Source organism: Camelus dromedarius, chromosome 4 (assembly GCF_036321535.1).
Source record: "Camelus dromedarius isolate mCamDro1 chromosome 4, mCamDro1.pat, whole genome shotgun sequence".
NCBI lineage: Eukaryota > Metazoa > Chordata > Mammalia > Artiodactyla > Camelidae > Camelus > Camelus dromedarius.
Window position 1 is genome coordinate 96125435 of NC_087439.1, and position 17260 is coordinate 96142694.

Consider the following 17260-nt stretch of genomic DNA (forward strand, 5'->3'; position numbering starts at 1 on the left):
TGGTGGGAATGAAAAATGGTGCAGACACTTTAAAAACAGTATGGTAGTATCCTGTAAAGTTACGTATATTCTTATCATACAAGCAGCAATCCTATCCCTAGGTATTTATCCAAGGGAAATGAAAACTTATGTTCATCCAGAGACTTGTATGTGAATGGTCTTAGTAGTGTTATTCATAAATAATAAAAAAAAAAACCCGAAAGCAGGTCCAATGTCCATCAACTGGTGAACAGACAACAAAATTGTACTAGAGAATACTACTCAGCTCCAAAAAGGGAGGACACATGGAGGAATCTCTAAACATTACAAGAGAAAGAATTACACACAAAAGACGATGCACTGTATGATTCCACTTACATGAAACTCTAGAAAAGGCATGATTATAAAGACAGAAGGCATATCAGTAGTTGCCTGGGGCTGGGGTGGGGGAGGAGCTGAATTGCAAATGAACAGGAAAAATGTTTTAGGGTACAAGAACTGTTCTGTATCTTAACTGTGGTGGTGGTGGTAACATAATTGTATATTATCACCAAAATGCATCAGGCTGTGCACTTAAAATGGCTGAATTTTACTGTATGTCAATAATAATGAAATACAAGTCTTAAGTTAAAAACCCTTCACATCTAGATACATCATGGGAAAAAACACACAAAAAATAAGAGCATTGAAAACGATAAAAATGAATGTACATAAAAGTTATAAAGGTACCCATTAGAAGAACTAAAGCTTCAACATTGCCAGAAGGATCTGCAGTGAGCCTGTGCCTGGCGGCTGGAAGGCCTGTGGGACAGAACCACAGACGCCTGGCAGCACAAGGGCGCGGCGTCGTCCTGGTTACACAGCCCCGGCGCATCACTTGGTCCTCATCGCCCTGGGAGTTAGGGCGGCTGACACGTATTATCCCTGTTTTACAGGAACCGAAACAGAGTATTAGAGAAAAGGCGTTACTCGCCCAAGAAGCCATATTAAGTTACACACAGGATAGGTTTCTAGTCCGTGTCTTTCGAAAAAACTTAGTTCAGTCCCTTGACATCTGTGAGCCAGGCGGCAAGAATCTGGGAAGCTGCGCTGCTGCGAGCCAGCCCTCGGGCGCCGTCCTCCAGCGCGGGCGCACATCCTTCTCCCGCGGCTGCAGCGAGGGGAAGGAACCGGGCGCCGTCCTTCCGCGGGGAGGCGGAGGCAGCGCCGCCACAGACGCGCCCGTGTGCGCGCGCAGCCGGGCAGGGGGCGGGCGCCGCGGCGCGTCCGTTGCTAAGGCCGCGCCGCCCAGGCGACCGGGGGCCGCGGCCCCGCGCACGCGCCTTGGCGCACTCCGGTGCACTGTGGGATGGAAACGCGAGCGGCGCGTCGAGGCCGGAGCGGGCGGCGGCGGCGAGGCCGGCGGCGGCCGGGGAGCGGGGCTTAGGCTCGGGGGCCGGCCGGGCTCGGGCGGCGCCGCCATGAACGCGGCGGTGGTGAAGCGGACTCAGGAGGCTCTGGGGAAGGTGATTCGGAAGCCGCCGCTGACGGAGAAGCTGCTGAACAAGCCCCCGTTCCGCTACCTGCACGACATCATCACGGAGGTGGGCGCCGGGCCGGGGCAGGGGTCCGGGTGCGGGTCGCGGGCCCCGGCCGAGTACGGATCGGGACCAGGGTGTGGGCCAGGGTCCTGGTGTGCGGTCCGGGTGCGGGCTGAGGTGCGGGCCTCGGTCGGGGTGCGGGCCAGGGGTCAGGGACCATGTGGCGTTGGGGTGCGGGCCAGGGATTAGGGCCCATGTGGGGTCGGGGTGCCGGGCGGGGTTCGGGTGTGGGTCGCGATAAGGTTGTGGGCGACAGTCCGGGTGCCGGCTGTAGTGCGGGTCCAGGTCCGGGTCGGGGGTCAGTGTCGCTGTGGGAGTCGAGGGCCCCGGTGGGGGTCGGGGGTCGGGGGTCGGCAGTCAAGATCAGGTCTGGCGTCAGGGTCTGACCTAGCGTGGCTGAGCGCGGCCCCTGCCCTAGGAGCTTGGCCTGGCGGGACCGATGACCCGGCCAGATTCTGCGGTGCCACTGTTCACACTCCTGCGCTCACCTTCTCACCATATGCATGGGCTGTTTCTCCCAGGGAGTCGCCCAGTCCCTTAGGGAACATTCTTATTTCTTTCCAGCCTACCCATTTATCTCTTAGAGATCTTCTACTCTGCTTGGCAGAGCTGTTTCTGTGATTTTTTTCCCCCCTGCAGTGTCTTGCAGATGAAGAGTGCTAGGAAATCCTGGAAGAATGAAATTATTCTTTTTTAATACCACCCCACCACCCGCCAAATTTCCTGCCACTTGTTCCTCATAGTGGTCACCACATATTGGATGCTTAATATACTTGGGGGTGAATTTATTGAAGGTGTTTGTACGGGGACCTGAAAAAGAAAAAAACTATAAAAAAGCAGGTTAGTGTTTGCTGATGAACAGCAGAGCCTGCCTTGAGATTGGTGGTAACTTTCCCCCACGGGATGGTGAGTTCCTGAGTGATGCAGAGCATCACTTGTTTGTTGACATATCCTAGGTGAGCCGCACTGGGCACGTCCACAGAGGGTGCACAGCAAACATTCATTGCTGAGCGGACTTTGCCAAGGCTCCTGTAACTCAGGGTGGCAGCAGCCATTTCCATGGTGTGCCTGAGTGCGATGTTGACCTTCGGAGCGCAGCCATGCTCTGTGGGAATTAGGAATCAGTTTGAACTTGCAGGTGTTTGGGGCTCCTACTCTCGCCCCATGTTGGTCCTTAAATTTCACTTCTCACTCTTTCCAACAGGTTCGGCGTCTTACTCTCCCTCACAAACTTTGCTTTACTCATTTTTTTTTGCCATCTCAGCTTGTAACGTGTGTCTCTCTGTGTTAAAAACCTTGGTGGTGCTTACAGATCTCTAGAATCCCGCCCACATCCCAAGGGCTGTCTTGACTGGCCTCCTCCTCCTAGGCCAGTGCAGCACCTACACCTCCCTGGGCAGTGTTTGGGGAAGAGACTGCTGTGTGGAGAGCCTGCTGGGAGCTGGGCCTTGAGCTGCAGCGCCTCGGCCCTGTGCAGCAGGCAGGTAGCATCCTCCCAGGAGGATCAAGTCACTTAGCTAGGAGGTGAGTGGCCGACTACCATGATTGCTGCCCCAGCCTCATACTTTTATTCCCTGTGTGAGTCTTGTCTCCTCACTGAAAGGGAGAGCCAGGAAGGAGGCGGGAGGGGCATACCTCATCCTGTGGGTCTTGGTGTGGCCTTGAGCTCATGGTGGCTGCTGTTCCCACCTCCTGAAGGGTCAGAAGGAAGAGGAACATTCAGGCAGGAATGATTTGGTTGGCCAGGCAGCCAGGTTGTGGAGAAGGAGTTTGGGTTCTCAACCAGGATCCACTGTTCTGCTCTTCCCCCCACAGGTTTTTCCTAATCTAATGTCAAAATTAATTATTCTACCTGTGTAAAGATCAGCGCAGTAATTGCCGCGCACCTGGTAAAGGTGTTAGGGTGACTGCCGTATTGGAGAGCACTTCCAGGTAATCTGTGAAGATCCGCTTGTGAACATTCTCTGCTGCCTGAGTATTGTGCTCAGATCGCCATGTTAGTATTTTAGCTACTGCTAAACCAACTCGGCCTCTTTCATAAATTGAAGAATTGATTCTGTGAAATTAATGTCTCTTGTTGCTTAAAATTATTGCTCACAGCTTTAACTGCCAGCACACTGGAAAAATGTTAAAAGGAGCAAAATGAAAAAGTTTCAGGAATGTTAAATGAAGGATACTGTTAATATTCCTCCTGTTTTATCAGAAAAAATAATACCACAGCTGTTAAGTAGTTTGATGAGGAATGAAATCTAGCTTAATTGATAGCTAGCCGTATCTTGGTCTCAGAGGAGAAGCCCAATATAAGGGCGATACTGTCTTTTCTTTTTTTCTTTTAATGCATCTTATGGTAACAAATACTCTTTACATCTGACCCAGGACACACATATAGGAATAGTCAGCCTTACTGCATACAGTGCAGTGTAATATTTTCTTTTCTGTTTCATGAAAAAAAAAAAGCTTATTGCTACCGATTACATGGAGTTTATAGTGACCTACCACATTTTGAAAGCCTCTGGTCCGAGAGAACCCAGGGCCCTGGCCGTGTCTAGGGGTGGCGAGGAGCAGAGAACATCACCCCAAAAGCTGGACCGAGGGGTATTGGAAGATCCAGGTTGATGGAGGAGAGGGAGAGATCGGGGGAGGACAGAAGTGATGCAGCCAGAGCACCCACCAGTCCCAGGAAGTGAGCAGCACCGAGGTGGGGAGAAGCCCAGGCTGAGAAGCCCCTCCTCCCCAGATGCATGCCCTGCACTGCCCTGAGTGCCCCTGTAAGCCGCCGCTCCTGCTTTCGGACCTCTCGGGGCCTCCTCGTGGTCCTTAGGCTAAGTCCTTATTCCTGAATGGCTTCGAAGGCCATCTGGGTTGGGCCCTACTGACTCTCTGGTCTCAGGCTCTTGTCCAGACTTGTTCTGGTCCCTTGACAAGGACCGTCTTGGCCCCAGACCTTGTGGGGACTGATTCTTTTGTTGGCATGTGCTTCCTCGAAACCTGCCCCCCTGATTCCCCCTCTCCTGTGAGCTTCTGGTCTCAGTTTAGGTACGGTTTCTCCCGGGAAGTGCTCCCTGACACCCCCAGGCCCCTCCTGCACTTGGGTTAGGGGTGATCCTGTGCTCCCTCAGCGCCTGTCGGGGCCATAGCGTTGACCTGTCCTCACTGCCGGACTGCCTTCTGTGAGGACTAGGCGGGGCTTTGCACGGGACGAGGCCTCGCATGCGGTATAGACACTCAGTTGTTCGTTGAGTGAGTGAGTGGCATCCTGGGTGTGGACAGAGGCTGACAGCCCTTCGTGTGGGGCGGTGGTGAGCAAGCTGTCCCGTGGGGTGCTGACCACGGTGTTGCTTTGTCTCTTGAAGGTGATTAGGACGACCGGTTTCATGAAGGGCCTCTACACGGATGCGGAGATGAAGTCCGATAACGTTAAGGTAGGTGTAAGCGTCCTCCCCTCGGGGGCGGGGTTTTGTGAGCTGTGCTCTGTGGCAGCGCGGGTGGCAGCGCAGGTCGGCTGGTGTGTGGCTGGAACACCAGGCTGGTTACCCCTGGAATCTCTGTGCCCCTCCCTCATTTCCTGTTCTCATTTGCAGCAACTGCATATCATGCTAATCTCATCCTGGAGGAATGGAACTAACGTTTCAAAGGTTAATGCTAGCCCAGCACCTAAAATTAAAAGCCTTATTGAACTTTTTTTTCTAAGTTGTTTTAAAAAGAGTCAGTATTTCTAAATTTGTCCTACATCTAAAAATAGCTGTTTATCTAGACAGGAACTGTGCCTGTTGAACATACTGAGGATAACGCAAACTCTTTTGCAAGTATTTTAGTATTTGTGTTTTAAATGGAAATCTTTCAGGATAAAGATGCAAAAATTAGCTTCCTTCAGAAGGCCATAGACGTGGTGGTAATGGTCTCTGGAGAGCCACTGTCGGCAAAGCCAGCTCGGATTGTGGCGGGGCACGAGCCTGAAAGAACCAACGAGCTGCTGCAGAGAATCGGGAAGTGCTGTCTCGGCAAGGTAGCGCCCCCGCCCGCCCGGGGCTGGGAACTGCCGGCTGCAGGGGGAGGACCGCCAGACCGGGAGGGCGGGCCCCCTAACGTGGCGGGAGGGGTTTAAGGACGGGGTTCTAACCCTGGGCTTGGAGTCGGCTCCCACCTCTTCTGGAGCCTCGTAGTTTAAAACCGTAAAGTGAAGCAGGTGAGGGTCGTTATGCACAAGATCTGCAGACTGTGAGTATAAAGCAGGGGCCCCATGGCGCCTTGCCTGGTCTGGGAGGCTGGAGGCCGCGTGCCCGGCCTTCCAAGCCCTTGTTCCTTCTCCTTTTGGGCCTCCTTTCAGGGCAGGCCTCCAGCAGGGCCCGGGTGGCCGGAGGAGCTGCTTTTCTTCATCTTTGGGCTTCTGGGATGTCCCTCTTTTCTGCCTGCCTTTCCAGCCTCGGGGTCGCTTCCCTCCCTCCTCCCCTCCCTCCTCCCTCCCCCCCATTCCTCCCTCCCCAGCTGCTTGTTTGCAGAGCTGGGCCGCCTCCAAAGAAATCCAGTTTCACTTGTGCGGGGACCGGTTTTATTGCTTCCCAAGACGCTCACCGTGGGCTAGAATCTTGGCTTCTCTGGCCTCTCAGCCCAGCCAGGGCCATTGGAGAGGGTTGTCCCAGAGCCTGCTTTCTCTGTGGGCTGGGAGCAGCACCCTAGGGGAGCAGAGCTGGACATTTATCAAGGCATACAGCCCTGTGGCCCTGACCGGTGGTGGGCTGGGGGCTCACCTTCGATGTTACCAAAATGGCAAACGTGGGTTTCAACTCGCATGGCAGCCGTGGGAGGTGGGGAGTGGAGTCGGACTGGCTCCCAGGAGGCCTCGAGAGCACCTCGCCTTGGGCTGGGTCCAAGCTTTGGTTACGCTGAAGCTGATTTTGCCACTGTGCTGGCCTCTGTCCCCAGCCCCCACCCCCGGGTCCTTCCCGTTGCTCATCTTTCTAAAAAGCAAATCTGACTTGTCTTCCTGCAGATTCCTTTGCCCCCAGGCCTGTAGCGGCTCACGAGGCCCCTGGAGGCCGGCTGCTGCCTCCTGTGCTCTCTCCTCTGGCCCCTCCTCCGGCCCCTCCTCTGGTCCTCTCCTCCGGCCCCTCCTCTTTCCCCTCCTCCGGCCCCTCCTCCGGCCCCTCCTCCGGCCCCTCCTCTGGTCCTCTCCTCTGTCCCCTCCTCTGGTCCTCTCCTCCGGCCCCTCCTCTTTCCCCTCCTCCGGCCCCTCCTCCGGCCCCTCCTCCAGCCCCTCCTCTGGTCCTCTCCTCTGTCCTCTCCTCTGGTCCTCTCCTCTGGTCCTCTCCTCTTTCCCCTCCTCCGGCCCCTCCTCCGGCCCCTCCTCTGTCCCCTCCTCTGGTCCTTTTCCCTCATCTCCCACGTGCACCCGCACCGCGAGCGCTCCCTACCAGTCCTGCTTCCAAACTCATGGGTCGAGCTGCCACCTCTGCAGCCCTGTGGGACTGGCTGCTCTTCCTGGAGCCCCTTCATGACAGCACACTGGCTTTTGATGGTTGTATTTGGGCGTCTTGCCCGGTGTGCAGCGTGTCCTTGGCCCGCAGTCTGGTGCCTGGCGTGTAGCGGTCACTCGGCGCGTGCTCACAGGATGAGTGACTGAGTGGACAAGGGAGATTCCTGACCAGAGGTGTTCGGAGGCCCGGATGGCAGTCAGGGAGGCTGCAGAAGGGACTTCTGCTTGTGATGGGACCTGAGTGAGATCATTCCATGAGGCTTTTTCAGTGCTGGGCCTCTGTGACCCTGTGCAAAATGTCAGGCATTTGTAGGGTTGTGTGGGTCAGCTTTGGTGTCCTTTAACAACACACAGCCACACTTGACAACTTGAGGGAGATCGAAGCAGGCTGCGTGAAACTTGGGTGGACTCTGCTGCTAATGACTGGAGTGCAGAGGGGGCAGTTACAGGAGATGCTGTGACAACATTTCCTTTTAACGTTTTATCCTTTAAATTTCATCGATAGACAATGAACCCATTTAATGAGCTGTCTTTGATTATTGACACTCGTATTTGTTAACTGTACCAATTTCATCATCATCTTGCATTTTATTTTCTCACGTTGGGACAAGCTCTCCAGTGACGATGCGGTGAAGAGAGTGTTAGCCAGAGAGAAGGGGGACACGAAACGAAGGCCCTCCCTCACATCGAAACCTCAAGAACTGGATAATAAGAACGCAAGGGAAGAAGAGCCCAGAGTCCATAAAGACAAAGAGGTGAATGCAAGTTACACGCGTCCGAAAATGAAATAACGAGGCTTTTTGCGGTTCAGGTAGATGTTTATTAGTGATATTATTATTTGGCTTTCTTTCCCCCCAGGATAGAAGAAATTCTGAAGTCAACGAGAGAAGTACCAGCAGAGAGGGAAAACAGAAGGAGGAAGTGGGAGGAGAGAGCAAGCCGAGAGAGAGGGACCGGGACAAGGAGAAGGCCAGGGAGAGTGACCGGGAGCGACAGAGGGAGCCCGAGAGAGACAAGATCCGCGAAGGGGAGAGAGAGAGAGCCAAGACCCGGGCCAGGCCGGAGAGGGACAGGGACAGAGGCAACAGAGACCGGGACAAGGACGCGGACCGGGAGAGGGAGCGGAAGAATGAGGCAGGAAGGGAGAAAGAGCGGTGGAAAGACCGGGAGAGAGAGCGTGAGCGAGACAAGGGCAGGGACCGGGACAGGGACCGGGACCGGGACCAGCGGAGGGTGAGAAATGGGGAGCACGCCCGGGACCCCGACAGGGAGAAGAGCCACGAGCATGAGAAACCAGAGAAAAAGGTGAGTCCTGTTTGAAAACCTGGCCTGTAACGAGGAAGAGCTTGTGTTGTGCCGGAAAATGACTTTGGTCCTCGTTGTGTGATCAGGGAACTGAATTTCTTTGTCACCAATTTAAAGCTATGACAGTCTTGGATTCCTGGCAGAAACCCAGAGAGAGATAGCAGCTTCTGCCGGGTCCCGTGAGCGCTCCCGCATTTCCTGCCTGTGCCGCGCACATGTCTCGGGTGTGTTTCTGAGGACGGGGAGCGGTGTTAACAGGCAGCCCCGGTGGAGGTGGCTCTCAGGGCCTGGGCCTGGCTGTGTTTATTAAGGATTGGGGCTGCTTTTGAAGTCTCTGAGGCCTTAGCAGAAAAGTACAATAAGACCTCAGTTAACTGAATTTTGTTTAATTAAATTTTCAAGTAAGTTTAGGATTGTCCAAGAAATCCTTTTGGTTTCCGACAGCGTTTTCTAAATGTGCAGGTTATTTTGGACTCGCATAGATAGGATAAGTCTCTTGTCAGGGCTGGCACTACAGACACCCGGTCTCGTGGGACATCATGTAACTGTAAAGTGTCCTGGGAAGGTCACAGAAATCTGCTGGTCTCTAGCTGCTGGAAAGGAGGACGCCGAGGTCTGGAAAGGTTCACGGTCTGCCCCCGTGAGGCGGCCAGACGGTGAGGGGCCAGGCCTGGGCCCTTCCCTGCTGCCCAGGCAGCCCGCTCGTTCTGTGGCCTTGCGTGGCAGGTGTGCGGCCCCAGGAGGTGAGTGGGCCCGCTCCAGGGCGTTCCTGGGGGATGCCGGGGTTCCGAGTAGTGATGCTGACCCAGCCCGGTACCTTCATGGTTAAGTCATGAGGACACTGAGTCGCTGGACTGTGGAGCAGGTGCCTCTGCTTTTCAGTCCTCACGGAGGAGGAGCTCAGTGCTTGTAGCTCTTCTGCTCCTTGCATCGAGAGGTGTCTGAGTTAAGGTGTGAGGCTTTCTAACGGGCTGACTTAACGTGTTCACACTTTCCGCTTGGCTTGTTTTGAGAGCGCTTTCCTGATGCAGCGTCTGAAGCCTTTGCTCATGAGGAACCACTCCATCCAGAAGTTGCCCCACGCTCAGAAGCTGGGGGCAGGGCGTTTTCTCTGGGTGTCGGAGGGTTCTTTTCCCGCCTTCCCTCGTTTCCAGGCTCCCTGCGTGTCACCGGAATGGGTCGGAGGAGTCTGGCCTGGCGTAGGCGTCCCGTGTGCCTGGGAAACACTCTCCCCAGGGTTTCCTGCGAGGCCCCGCCTCTGCCGCCCTTGACCCCCTAGTCTGCCCTGAGGGGATGCGGCCTTGGAAGGGCCTTTGGGGTCCAGGCAGCGTAGCAACCACAGGGGTTGGGGCTGGAGTGGGATGTGCTCCTGCAGGGGGTGTTGTCCTCTTGTTGGTCACTGTCAGAGAACGTGGCTTGATGTGTTTTCAGACTTGAGTAATTCTAGAGTTTGAAAAAAAATTTTTTTTTTCTTCCTTATAGTCATCAAGTGCAGGAGAGATGTCTAAAAAGTTGTCAGATGGATCTTTTAAAGACTCCAAAGTTGAACCAGAGGTAAACTTTATAATTTTAAGAGAAGTAGCTGGGATAGTAACTGGTGTCCACGGAGACAGGGAGGAGCGCGTGCGTGGGTCCGTCTCTGTTGTGCCGTGAAAGTGATGATTTAAATGGGTTACTGCCTATGAAATAGACGGGTGTGTTTATCCTCTGTTTCTGTGGTGGTTCCCTGGTCTCCTTGTGCCTTTATCTGACAAGTCTGCGTGGTGTAGAGATGGAGGGTGCAGGTGGCACTTAGGATGAGTCTGGGAGGGGATTAAGTCACCAGGCAGGCCGGGAAGGGAGGGCCAGCTGGAGCGACCCCTGCAAGCTCTGCCTGGCCTGGGTGGGACCCTCAGGGTGTCTCCTGTGGCTGGGCCCTGCTGGGGAGGTTAGACTCACCCCAGCTTCATCCGGCTTGCATTTCAGAAAGCGAAGACGGGCAAGGAGTGGAGCGGAGGCTGGCGGCTGTTTGGGGACCCTCGTGGCTGCTGCGAGGTGTCGGGGTGGCAGCTGCGCCCTGGTGGGGGGCGGGGCCTGCTGTTTTCTCTGATTTTTGCGCTGTTTAAGCACATTGTGTGCGTTTTCACTCTCGGAGCTGTTTGCAAACGCACGTAAGTAATTAAGGCCCTTGCAGTGGACCTTGTTGAGTCCTTACAAACGTGCCCGAGAGAACAGCGATTCTCAAGGTATGGCCGGTGGGTTGCTGGCCTTTGCTGGGCTGTACAGAAAAGCGGAAATCTAAATTTAGAAAGAAAGAGGCTTTAGATTTCTTCTAATTCGCTCTCAGGTCTTGAGTGCTTAGCTGCACCAGGTTGGTAACAGTCACCCCGTTTGAAGGTGGATGTGAATGTGTTTCCTGCTTATTCTTCCTATAGCAGAGCTTGGATAATAAATCTGCTCATGGTATTGCTTGTGGTGCATCAATTGATTTTTTTTCATTCTCTTTTCTTTAAGACTGAGGTTTCCACTAGAGCATCCAGGTCAGTGACAACAAAGACTTCAAAACGGCGATCCAAAAATTCAGTGGAAGGTACTGGAAAATCTATCATATAAGTAGCTGAAAGTGTAGATATTAGATTCTTTGCCTTAATCACAATATCTGGTAGGAAAAAGCTTCTGTGGCTCCGAAACAGATTTGCCGTGGGAAGGAGTGAACGAAGGCTGTGTGAAAATGACGATGTGTGGCTCACACACATGTGCACACGCCTGCACACGTGTGTGTGCTCACAACACCAGGGCCAGAGTAGCCCCTCTTTTAGATCTGTGTTACAACCTAAAAGATGTGACTGAATTCTGACTTTCCAGCAGCATTTATCAGCTGTCCGTGTTTCACCGACTTTCTTCTGACTGGGTAGCTAAATTCAACGCTGCTGCAGGGTGGGCCCATCAGGAGCGTCAGGCTCTTAGACGGATGGTGTTTATTTAAGATGCAGCACAAGTTATCACTGGGAATCTGAATTCAAACGGGCCTGGCCTGGGGCTCGCCCAGGGCTGGCCCCTCATGCTTACAGATCAGTAAGTGGGGAAAGGGTGTCGGCCCACCGCGGGGCAGGACAGCTGGAGGCTCTCCGTGGGAGCAGGGAGTTGCTGTGAATGGGCAGTAGGGGGTTCTGAAAAATTTTCCTTCTCCTAAATTGTACCTGTTAAAGAAGTAGTTGGAATTCTTCATTTGAAAGTTTAACCTAGATGGTTAAGTTCCACGCTTTGACAACAATAAATGCTGTAATGAACATTTTTTGTGCCAGAAACTCTCTCTCTCTTTTGGGCGATCTCTTGGAATAGGTCCCCAGAAGTGTAGTTACTGGCACAAAGGGCACAGCCGTGTTCAGGGGTTAGCTGCAGAGCACCACCACCTGTCCCCTGTCCCCCGCACCCTCTCCCGGGATTTGTTTTAAAGGCTTGCTGATTTTGACAGATGGAAAACACTAGGAGTCTGAGTCCTTAAACTGCACTAGGTCCCTCTACATTAAGGGCATCTGCCAACTTTAAAATAAGTGTTTGTTTCTTATATTTTTTCCGTTTTTTTCTTACTGTATTTGGTTTCTGGCTTGCCTAGGTGTTTAATTTTTATGGACTGTAAGGTGCCAGTCTTTTACATATATATATATTTTTGGCAGTTTGTCCAGAGATTTGAGAGATGAAGATTTGTGTTTTCTCAAGCGTTTTTATATTTAATCTTTTTGGTTATCTCTCATTTTAATTCATGGTGTAAAATGAGGCTCAGAGTTTATTCATGGTTTCAGGATAGCCCACCATCCCCCCCTAGTCAGCTGCTGGTGGCTCCCTTCCCTCCTGCCCTGTGACCACCCCCCCCCCGTGCCTTTTGGAGTCTGGAGTCTGGTTTGTTTGTTTTTGTCTTTATTTCACTGTTCCTGTTTTACTGCTTGTTCTCTGTCATTTTTCTTTTCAAAAAAACTTCTAAGCCATTTTTTTTGCTTACTCTTCCATATATATTTTACAGTCACTTCATGAGCCCACGAATCCCACCTCCCACAGAGCAAACAGACTTACTGGGGTGCGCTTGGACTTGGGTTAAACTTAGGCGTTTGTTGTTCTGGGAAGTCGGGTTCCCCTACTTTCAGGTTACACAGGGGTCCCCTCCTCTCCCGGGAGGACGTGTGTGCTGGTGCTGGGGAGTGTCTCTCAGTCAAGGGTTGCTCAGGTGTTTGTTTTGTTTTTTGGAAATGGTGTCTTTCTTCCACTCATTTATTTTTAGTGATTATTGTTGGAATGTAGAAGCTGTATTGATTTTTGTAGCTGTACCTTAAATCTAGCATTATTTTGAATCTTAAACCATAATAGTTCTGCTGATTTTTTTTTTCTAAGCCAACAGTTGTATCATCTGCTTTTGTTTTCTAATAACTCGGGATGTTCGCGTCTGAGTTACTGGTGAGCCTGTGCTGTAGCATTCCTTTTGTACAGTCTTGAAGAGCTCTGATTATTGCAGATTGCTAGATTTGTGACATTAAGATTTACTGAGCTGTCAACAAACTGGTGAACTCTTTTCTCCCCTGCTGCTCATTGAGCACTGACCTCACCCCGGGTCCCCCACCCTGTCATGCTGCCCTGCTTCAGTGGGTGGCATCTGGGGACATGTCCAGTGCCCGGGAGGTGTGAGAGATGCAGGCCTTTGTGTTCCCACCACAGAGATAAGCCTGTGTTCACCAGAGAGGGGGGTGCCACGTTTGTTAGACGTGCTTAGACTCTTAAAGCCCTTCTAGAATCTCTGTGGGATCCACAAAACATTCTACACGAGAATATGGTAATTTGTGCTCATTCTTAACTAGTGTGCTGTAGCAGAACTAAAGCACTTCGAGTCAGTGAGTGATTTTAATTTCACGTGTTTGATGCTATGCAGCGTTACAGATTAAGTTTAATGCGTATTTTCATTGTGCAATTTCATGTCAGGAAGAAGGGACTCTAGAACCAGTGAAAATAGTCTCTCCCCTGAAAAAGAGCTTGACTCTTCCTCCAGTAAAGCTAAGAAGGAACGCGCGGCAAAGCAGCTCGGTAAGACTGAGCAGCCCCGCTGGGGGCCGCGAGTGAGTGTTACACGAGGGTTGGGCCCTTGAGCTGCCAGGTCCTTTGCTTCCGTTTGATCCCTGCATGGATGGAGCTGTGGGGCGGGGCGGCCAAGACGCGGCCCTCCCGGATGCGGGGCCCAGGCTCTCGGGCTGGAGGGGAGCAGGGGCCCTGTGGTCCCAGCTGCAGGGCTGCTGTCCCCAGCCGTGTGCAGACTTCAGTCCGACATGGCCCATCTGAACTTTCTTCCCTTTGTCCTGCACATGTTTGTGGAGCCCCCGCCCCACGGAGAGGTGGTCTAGAGGGAGCACCTGGCCGACACGTTAGTTAGCGATGAGGCTTTTGAAAGAAAATGAAGCCAAGAGAAGTGGTGGGTGGGTTGCAGGCAGGGAGGGGATGTCTGGACAGAGTTGACTGGGATCAAGGAGCACGTGACCTGCGGGTGTGCAGGAGCAGCCAGAGGCCCTGTGCTGGGGACAGGCTTGCCTGTTCAAGTGACGGGAAGCCCGGTGGTGAGGCTGGAGCAGGGAGGGGGGAGGGAGAGGAGAGGGGGTTACAGGAGGGGGCAGCTGGACTTGCGGTGCCCCGTCTGCCGGGCATCTTTTGCAGTAAGTGAAGTCCCTGGAGTAAGTGAAGTTAAAACTGGAGGGGCAGGGATGGAGGCCAGAGAGCGGTTAGGTGGCTGGTGTGGCATCAGTTGAGAGGCCCTGACGGCTGGGACCCAGGTGTCACTGGTGAGACGATTGGGGGTAGGATGTTTTTTTGGAAGGGATGACAGGTGTGCTGATGGATTGGCTGGCACCAGTTAGAGAGGGGAGGAATCAAAAGTAGGATTAGTTTTGGGGCAGGATCTGATGCTTTTGTGGTGTCATTTATTGAAGTGCGGATGGCTTCAGGAGGTTGTTGATTGGGTGGCAGTGCCAGGAATTCTGTTGTAGATGCACTAATTTCAAGATGCCTGTGAAACAATCAAGTAGAGGTGTTGGGACAACAGGCTGGTTTGTGGGCCTGGAGTTCAGGGAGAGAGTTGGGGAGACTGAAGTTAAAAATGAAAAAATTGGGAGTTCTCAGCATACGACTTTCATACAGTAATTAATCTGGGGGAGCATGGAGCCCAGGATTTGAGGGCCGGACAGGAGGAGGCTCTGGCAAAGGAGACAGAAGCCAACATGTGGGAGGAGAGTTTGGGGTACAGGTGTTCCAAGCGCCAACAGAAGAGGGAGGGGTCTTGTCTTTTGAGAAGCGGTCCCGTGGAGGCTGAGAATTGACTGTTGAATTGACAGAACAGTTAGTTGATGACGCTGGTATCAACCCTGGTTAATCCCAACCAAAGCAACCAAATGCAAAAACTTCGGCAATATTTAACCTGTTGTTAACTATTTTATGTCAGGAAAAAAGGAGGATAATATTGCAACTAAAATTTTAGACTCCATAGTGTCTGGATTAAGTAATGAACCAGATCAGGAAGCTACAGCTTCAGAAATAGGTAAGAAAAATATATTCTTTAGTTTAAATTCCTCACCACTTTGATACGAAACATGTACGTCTCAGTGTGGTCATAGTTGTTTTTTGTTATTCTAAGCACTGTAATGTTCATCAGAATTTTTTTGTACTGAAGAGCAAAAATGACTTGATGTTCTGTTTGCTTTAATTTGCTAAGTTTTATGATAAAGACGATTAACTCAGCTTTAAGTGAACTTTTATAGGCCTTTCTATGTGTAATGTTTTTGTGTCGAAATCAAAATGCTTTATTTATCTTGCTACTGGAATTTTCCAAAGTGATGTGGATAGTTAGAGAAATTATCTTTCAGTTCTCTAGCCTGCTCTGCTGTGTTCTACTAAGAAGATGCACCACGTAAGGGTTTTCAGGTGCTTGCTCGTGGTGCCGGGGGACGTTGTCCCTGAGCACACCCTTTTACACGTGCGGCTGCAGTGTTACGTATGGGCATGTCCCTGCCCTGGGACACCGTGCGGTTAGATGTGTGTTTGCAATTTCAGTGGGATAATCCGAGATTGTAGCTGTAGTCTTCTGTGATGTCTGACTAAGTCCTTCAGAACGATTGCAATTCTTGAGTGACGCTTAAGGGAAAATATAGTGTAAATCTTGACTTCAGGGAAAGATAAAGCTTTTCCAGGCTGAAGTTGCCACATGTCTATCTGGTTTTTAAAAATGGTGTAAGCGCAGCTGGAATGACAAGCACATCTCAGCGTGTGGGGGGTGATCAGGGTTATTAGCTGATTTATTAATTAATCACGGAGGCGCTGGGATTGCGCCCAGGACCTCGTGCACGCTAAGCGCGTGCTCTGCCGCTGAGCCACGCCCCCCCAGCACGGCTTCTGTGCTCAGGTCTTCCCTTCACCGGTTTCCGCTTTTCTGAGGGGCTGAGTTTGCGAGCCTTCTGCTCCGCCGTTGATTGGGCCAGCGCCGTCTGAAGGGTGACCCGTGGCGCTGCTGCTGCAGGCGGGTCAGCTCGGCGCCTGCTCTAGGTCCGCGCGGGCTGGGGCGGCCGCGCGCGGGCTGCCTGGGCTGGAGCCGGGTGGCTTCTTGCCTCCGGAACCTCTCTTCTCCGAGGCCGCGCACATCGCCGTTCAGCCACATCTTGAGATCGTTCGTTCATTTCTGCGGGAGCTTTTCTCAGGCCTTGGCAGGCTCCTGTCGGGGGGCGGCGGGGCAGCCCTGGGCTGCAGGAGACGGGTGGGCGCTGGTGAAGGCTCGGGCGAGGGGCGCCCGGGGGACGCGCCGCCCCTTGCTCCCCAGACCCGCTCGCCGTGCTGTGTTGTCTGAGCCGGCGGAGATTCCTGCCTTGACGGTAAATGAGACGGTGTTGGTGAAGTGGCTGGTTTGTCACCGGTCATTTTAGTTTACGGCGGGGTGAGTGGGCGCTCATTCTGAGATGGTGCGATGAATTTAAAATGAATTGAGATAGTTCTTTGGACGTGTTAGCACTTTCTAGATCTTTGTCTACAAGTCTGAAAATGACAGAAGCTGTGATCCTCAGGGGGGCTCTGCAGAGTGAGTCGGACGCCTCGTGCCAGCTGGTGGCCTTGAGCAGAGTCCTTTAGGCTGGCTGTCCCTGGGTGCCCAAGTGACCCCGGCCCTCCTTTCCCTCTCCGCAGACCCTACTTCCTGAGTCCTGTCACTGCACGCACCCTAGGTCCCTGTCACCGCAGATGTCCTCTTTCCTGCAGTCACTGAACTTCTGGAATTCAGGGCTTGCCGGCAGCTGTTGGGGCCCCTTAACTTCTCAGATTGATTGTGATTCCCGATCCAGTGCCATCGCGCCTGGTGGACGAGCCTTCCCGGCCGGCCCGCGACGCTGTCAGGAGGACTCGCCGTTTCAGGTGTACTGAAGAATTCAACGAGGAATTTCTTTCTTTTTCAAAACGTGAATTCTGTCTTGCCCCGCTCGCACTGTAAGGCAGGCTGTCAGAAGTCCCGTTCTTTCTGCCGCTGCCAGGTTTCCTGGAACACGACACTGTCCCTCTGTTCGGCTTGGGTTCCCTCATTTCATTTTGTTTTATTGTTTAGACATTTTTATTGTGAAAAATATGGAAGAGCAGAAAGAACAGAATGACTAACACTCGTGTACCTTTCACCGAGTTTCAGTGGTTCTAGTATCTTCTTGTATTTGCTTCATCTGTAGTGATACACTTTTATGAACAATTTCACAGTATGTTAGAAACATCTTAATACTTGACCTCTAAATAATTCTATCTAAATAGTTCATGCAGCTGAAAAAAATAAAAAAGATACTATTGTTGTACTGAACAGAATTATCTTTCCCTGAGAGCGTCTGAAACCCAGGCTGTGTTCTAATTGTCCCCAAAATGTAGTTTTTTTAAAAACCAAGATCTGGTTAAG

General features: G+C 52.4%; 1 protein-coding gene across 5 annotated transcripts in view; it reads left to right on the forward strand.

Annotated features, from left to right (window-relative positions):
* Positions 1 to 1361: 1361 nt before the first annotated feature.
* TRAF3IP1 (TRAF3 interacting protein 1) overlaps positions 1362 to 17260 on the forward strand; it is a 59425-nt gene continuing 43526 nt past the window's right edge. For 2 of the 5 annotated variants that reach the window (XM_031452537.2, XM_031452538.2), the window contains exons 1-7: positions 1363 to 1562; positions 4913 to 4981; positions 5404 to 5565; positions 7644 to 7787; positions 7891 to 8337; positions 9820 to 9891; positions 10831 to 10906. In XM_031452537.2, coding sequence (XP_031308397.2) covers positions 1440 to 1562; positions 4913 to 4981; positions 5404 to 5565; positions 7644 to 7787; positions 7891 to 8337; positions 9820 to 9891; positions 10831 to 10906 — 1093 coding nt within the window. In that variant the 5' untranslated portion in view covers positions 1363 to 1439. Of the gene's footprint in view, positions 1563 to 4912; positions 4982 to 5403; positions 5566 to 7643; positions 7788 to 7890; positions 8338 to 9819; positions 9892 to 10830; positions 10907 to 14788; positions 14885 to 17260 lie in introns of all 5 variants that reach the window. The other 3 variants (XM_031452539.2, XM_031452541.2, XM_031452543.2) reach the window with 2 other exon arrangements.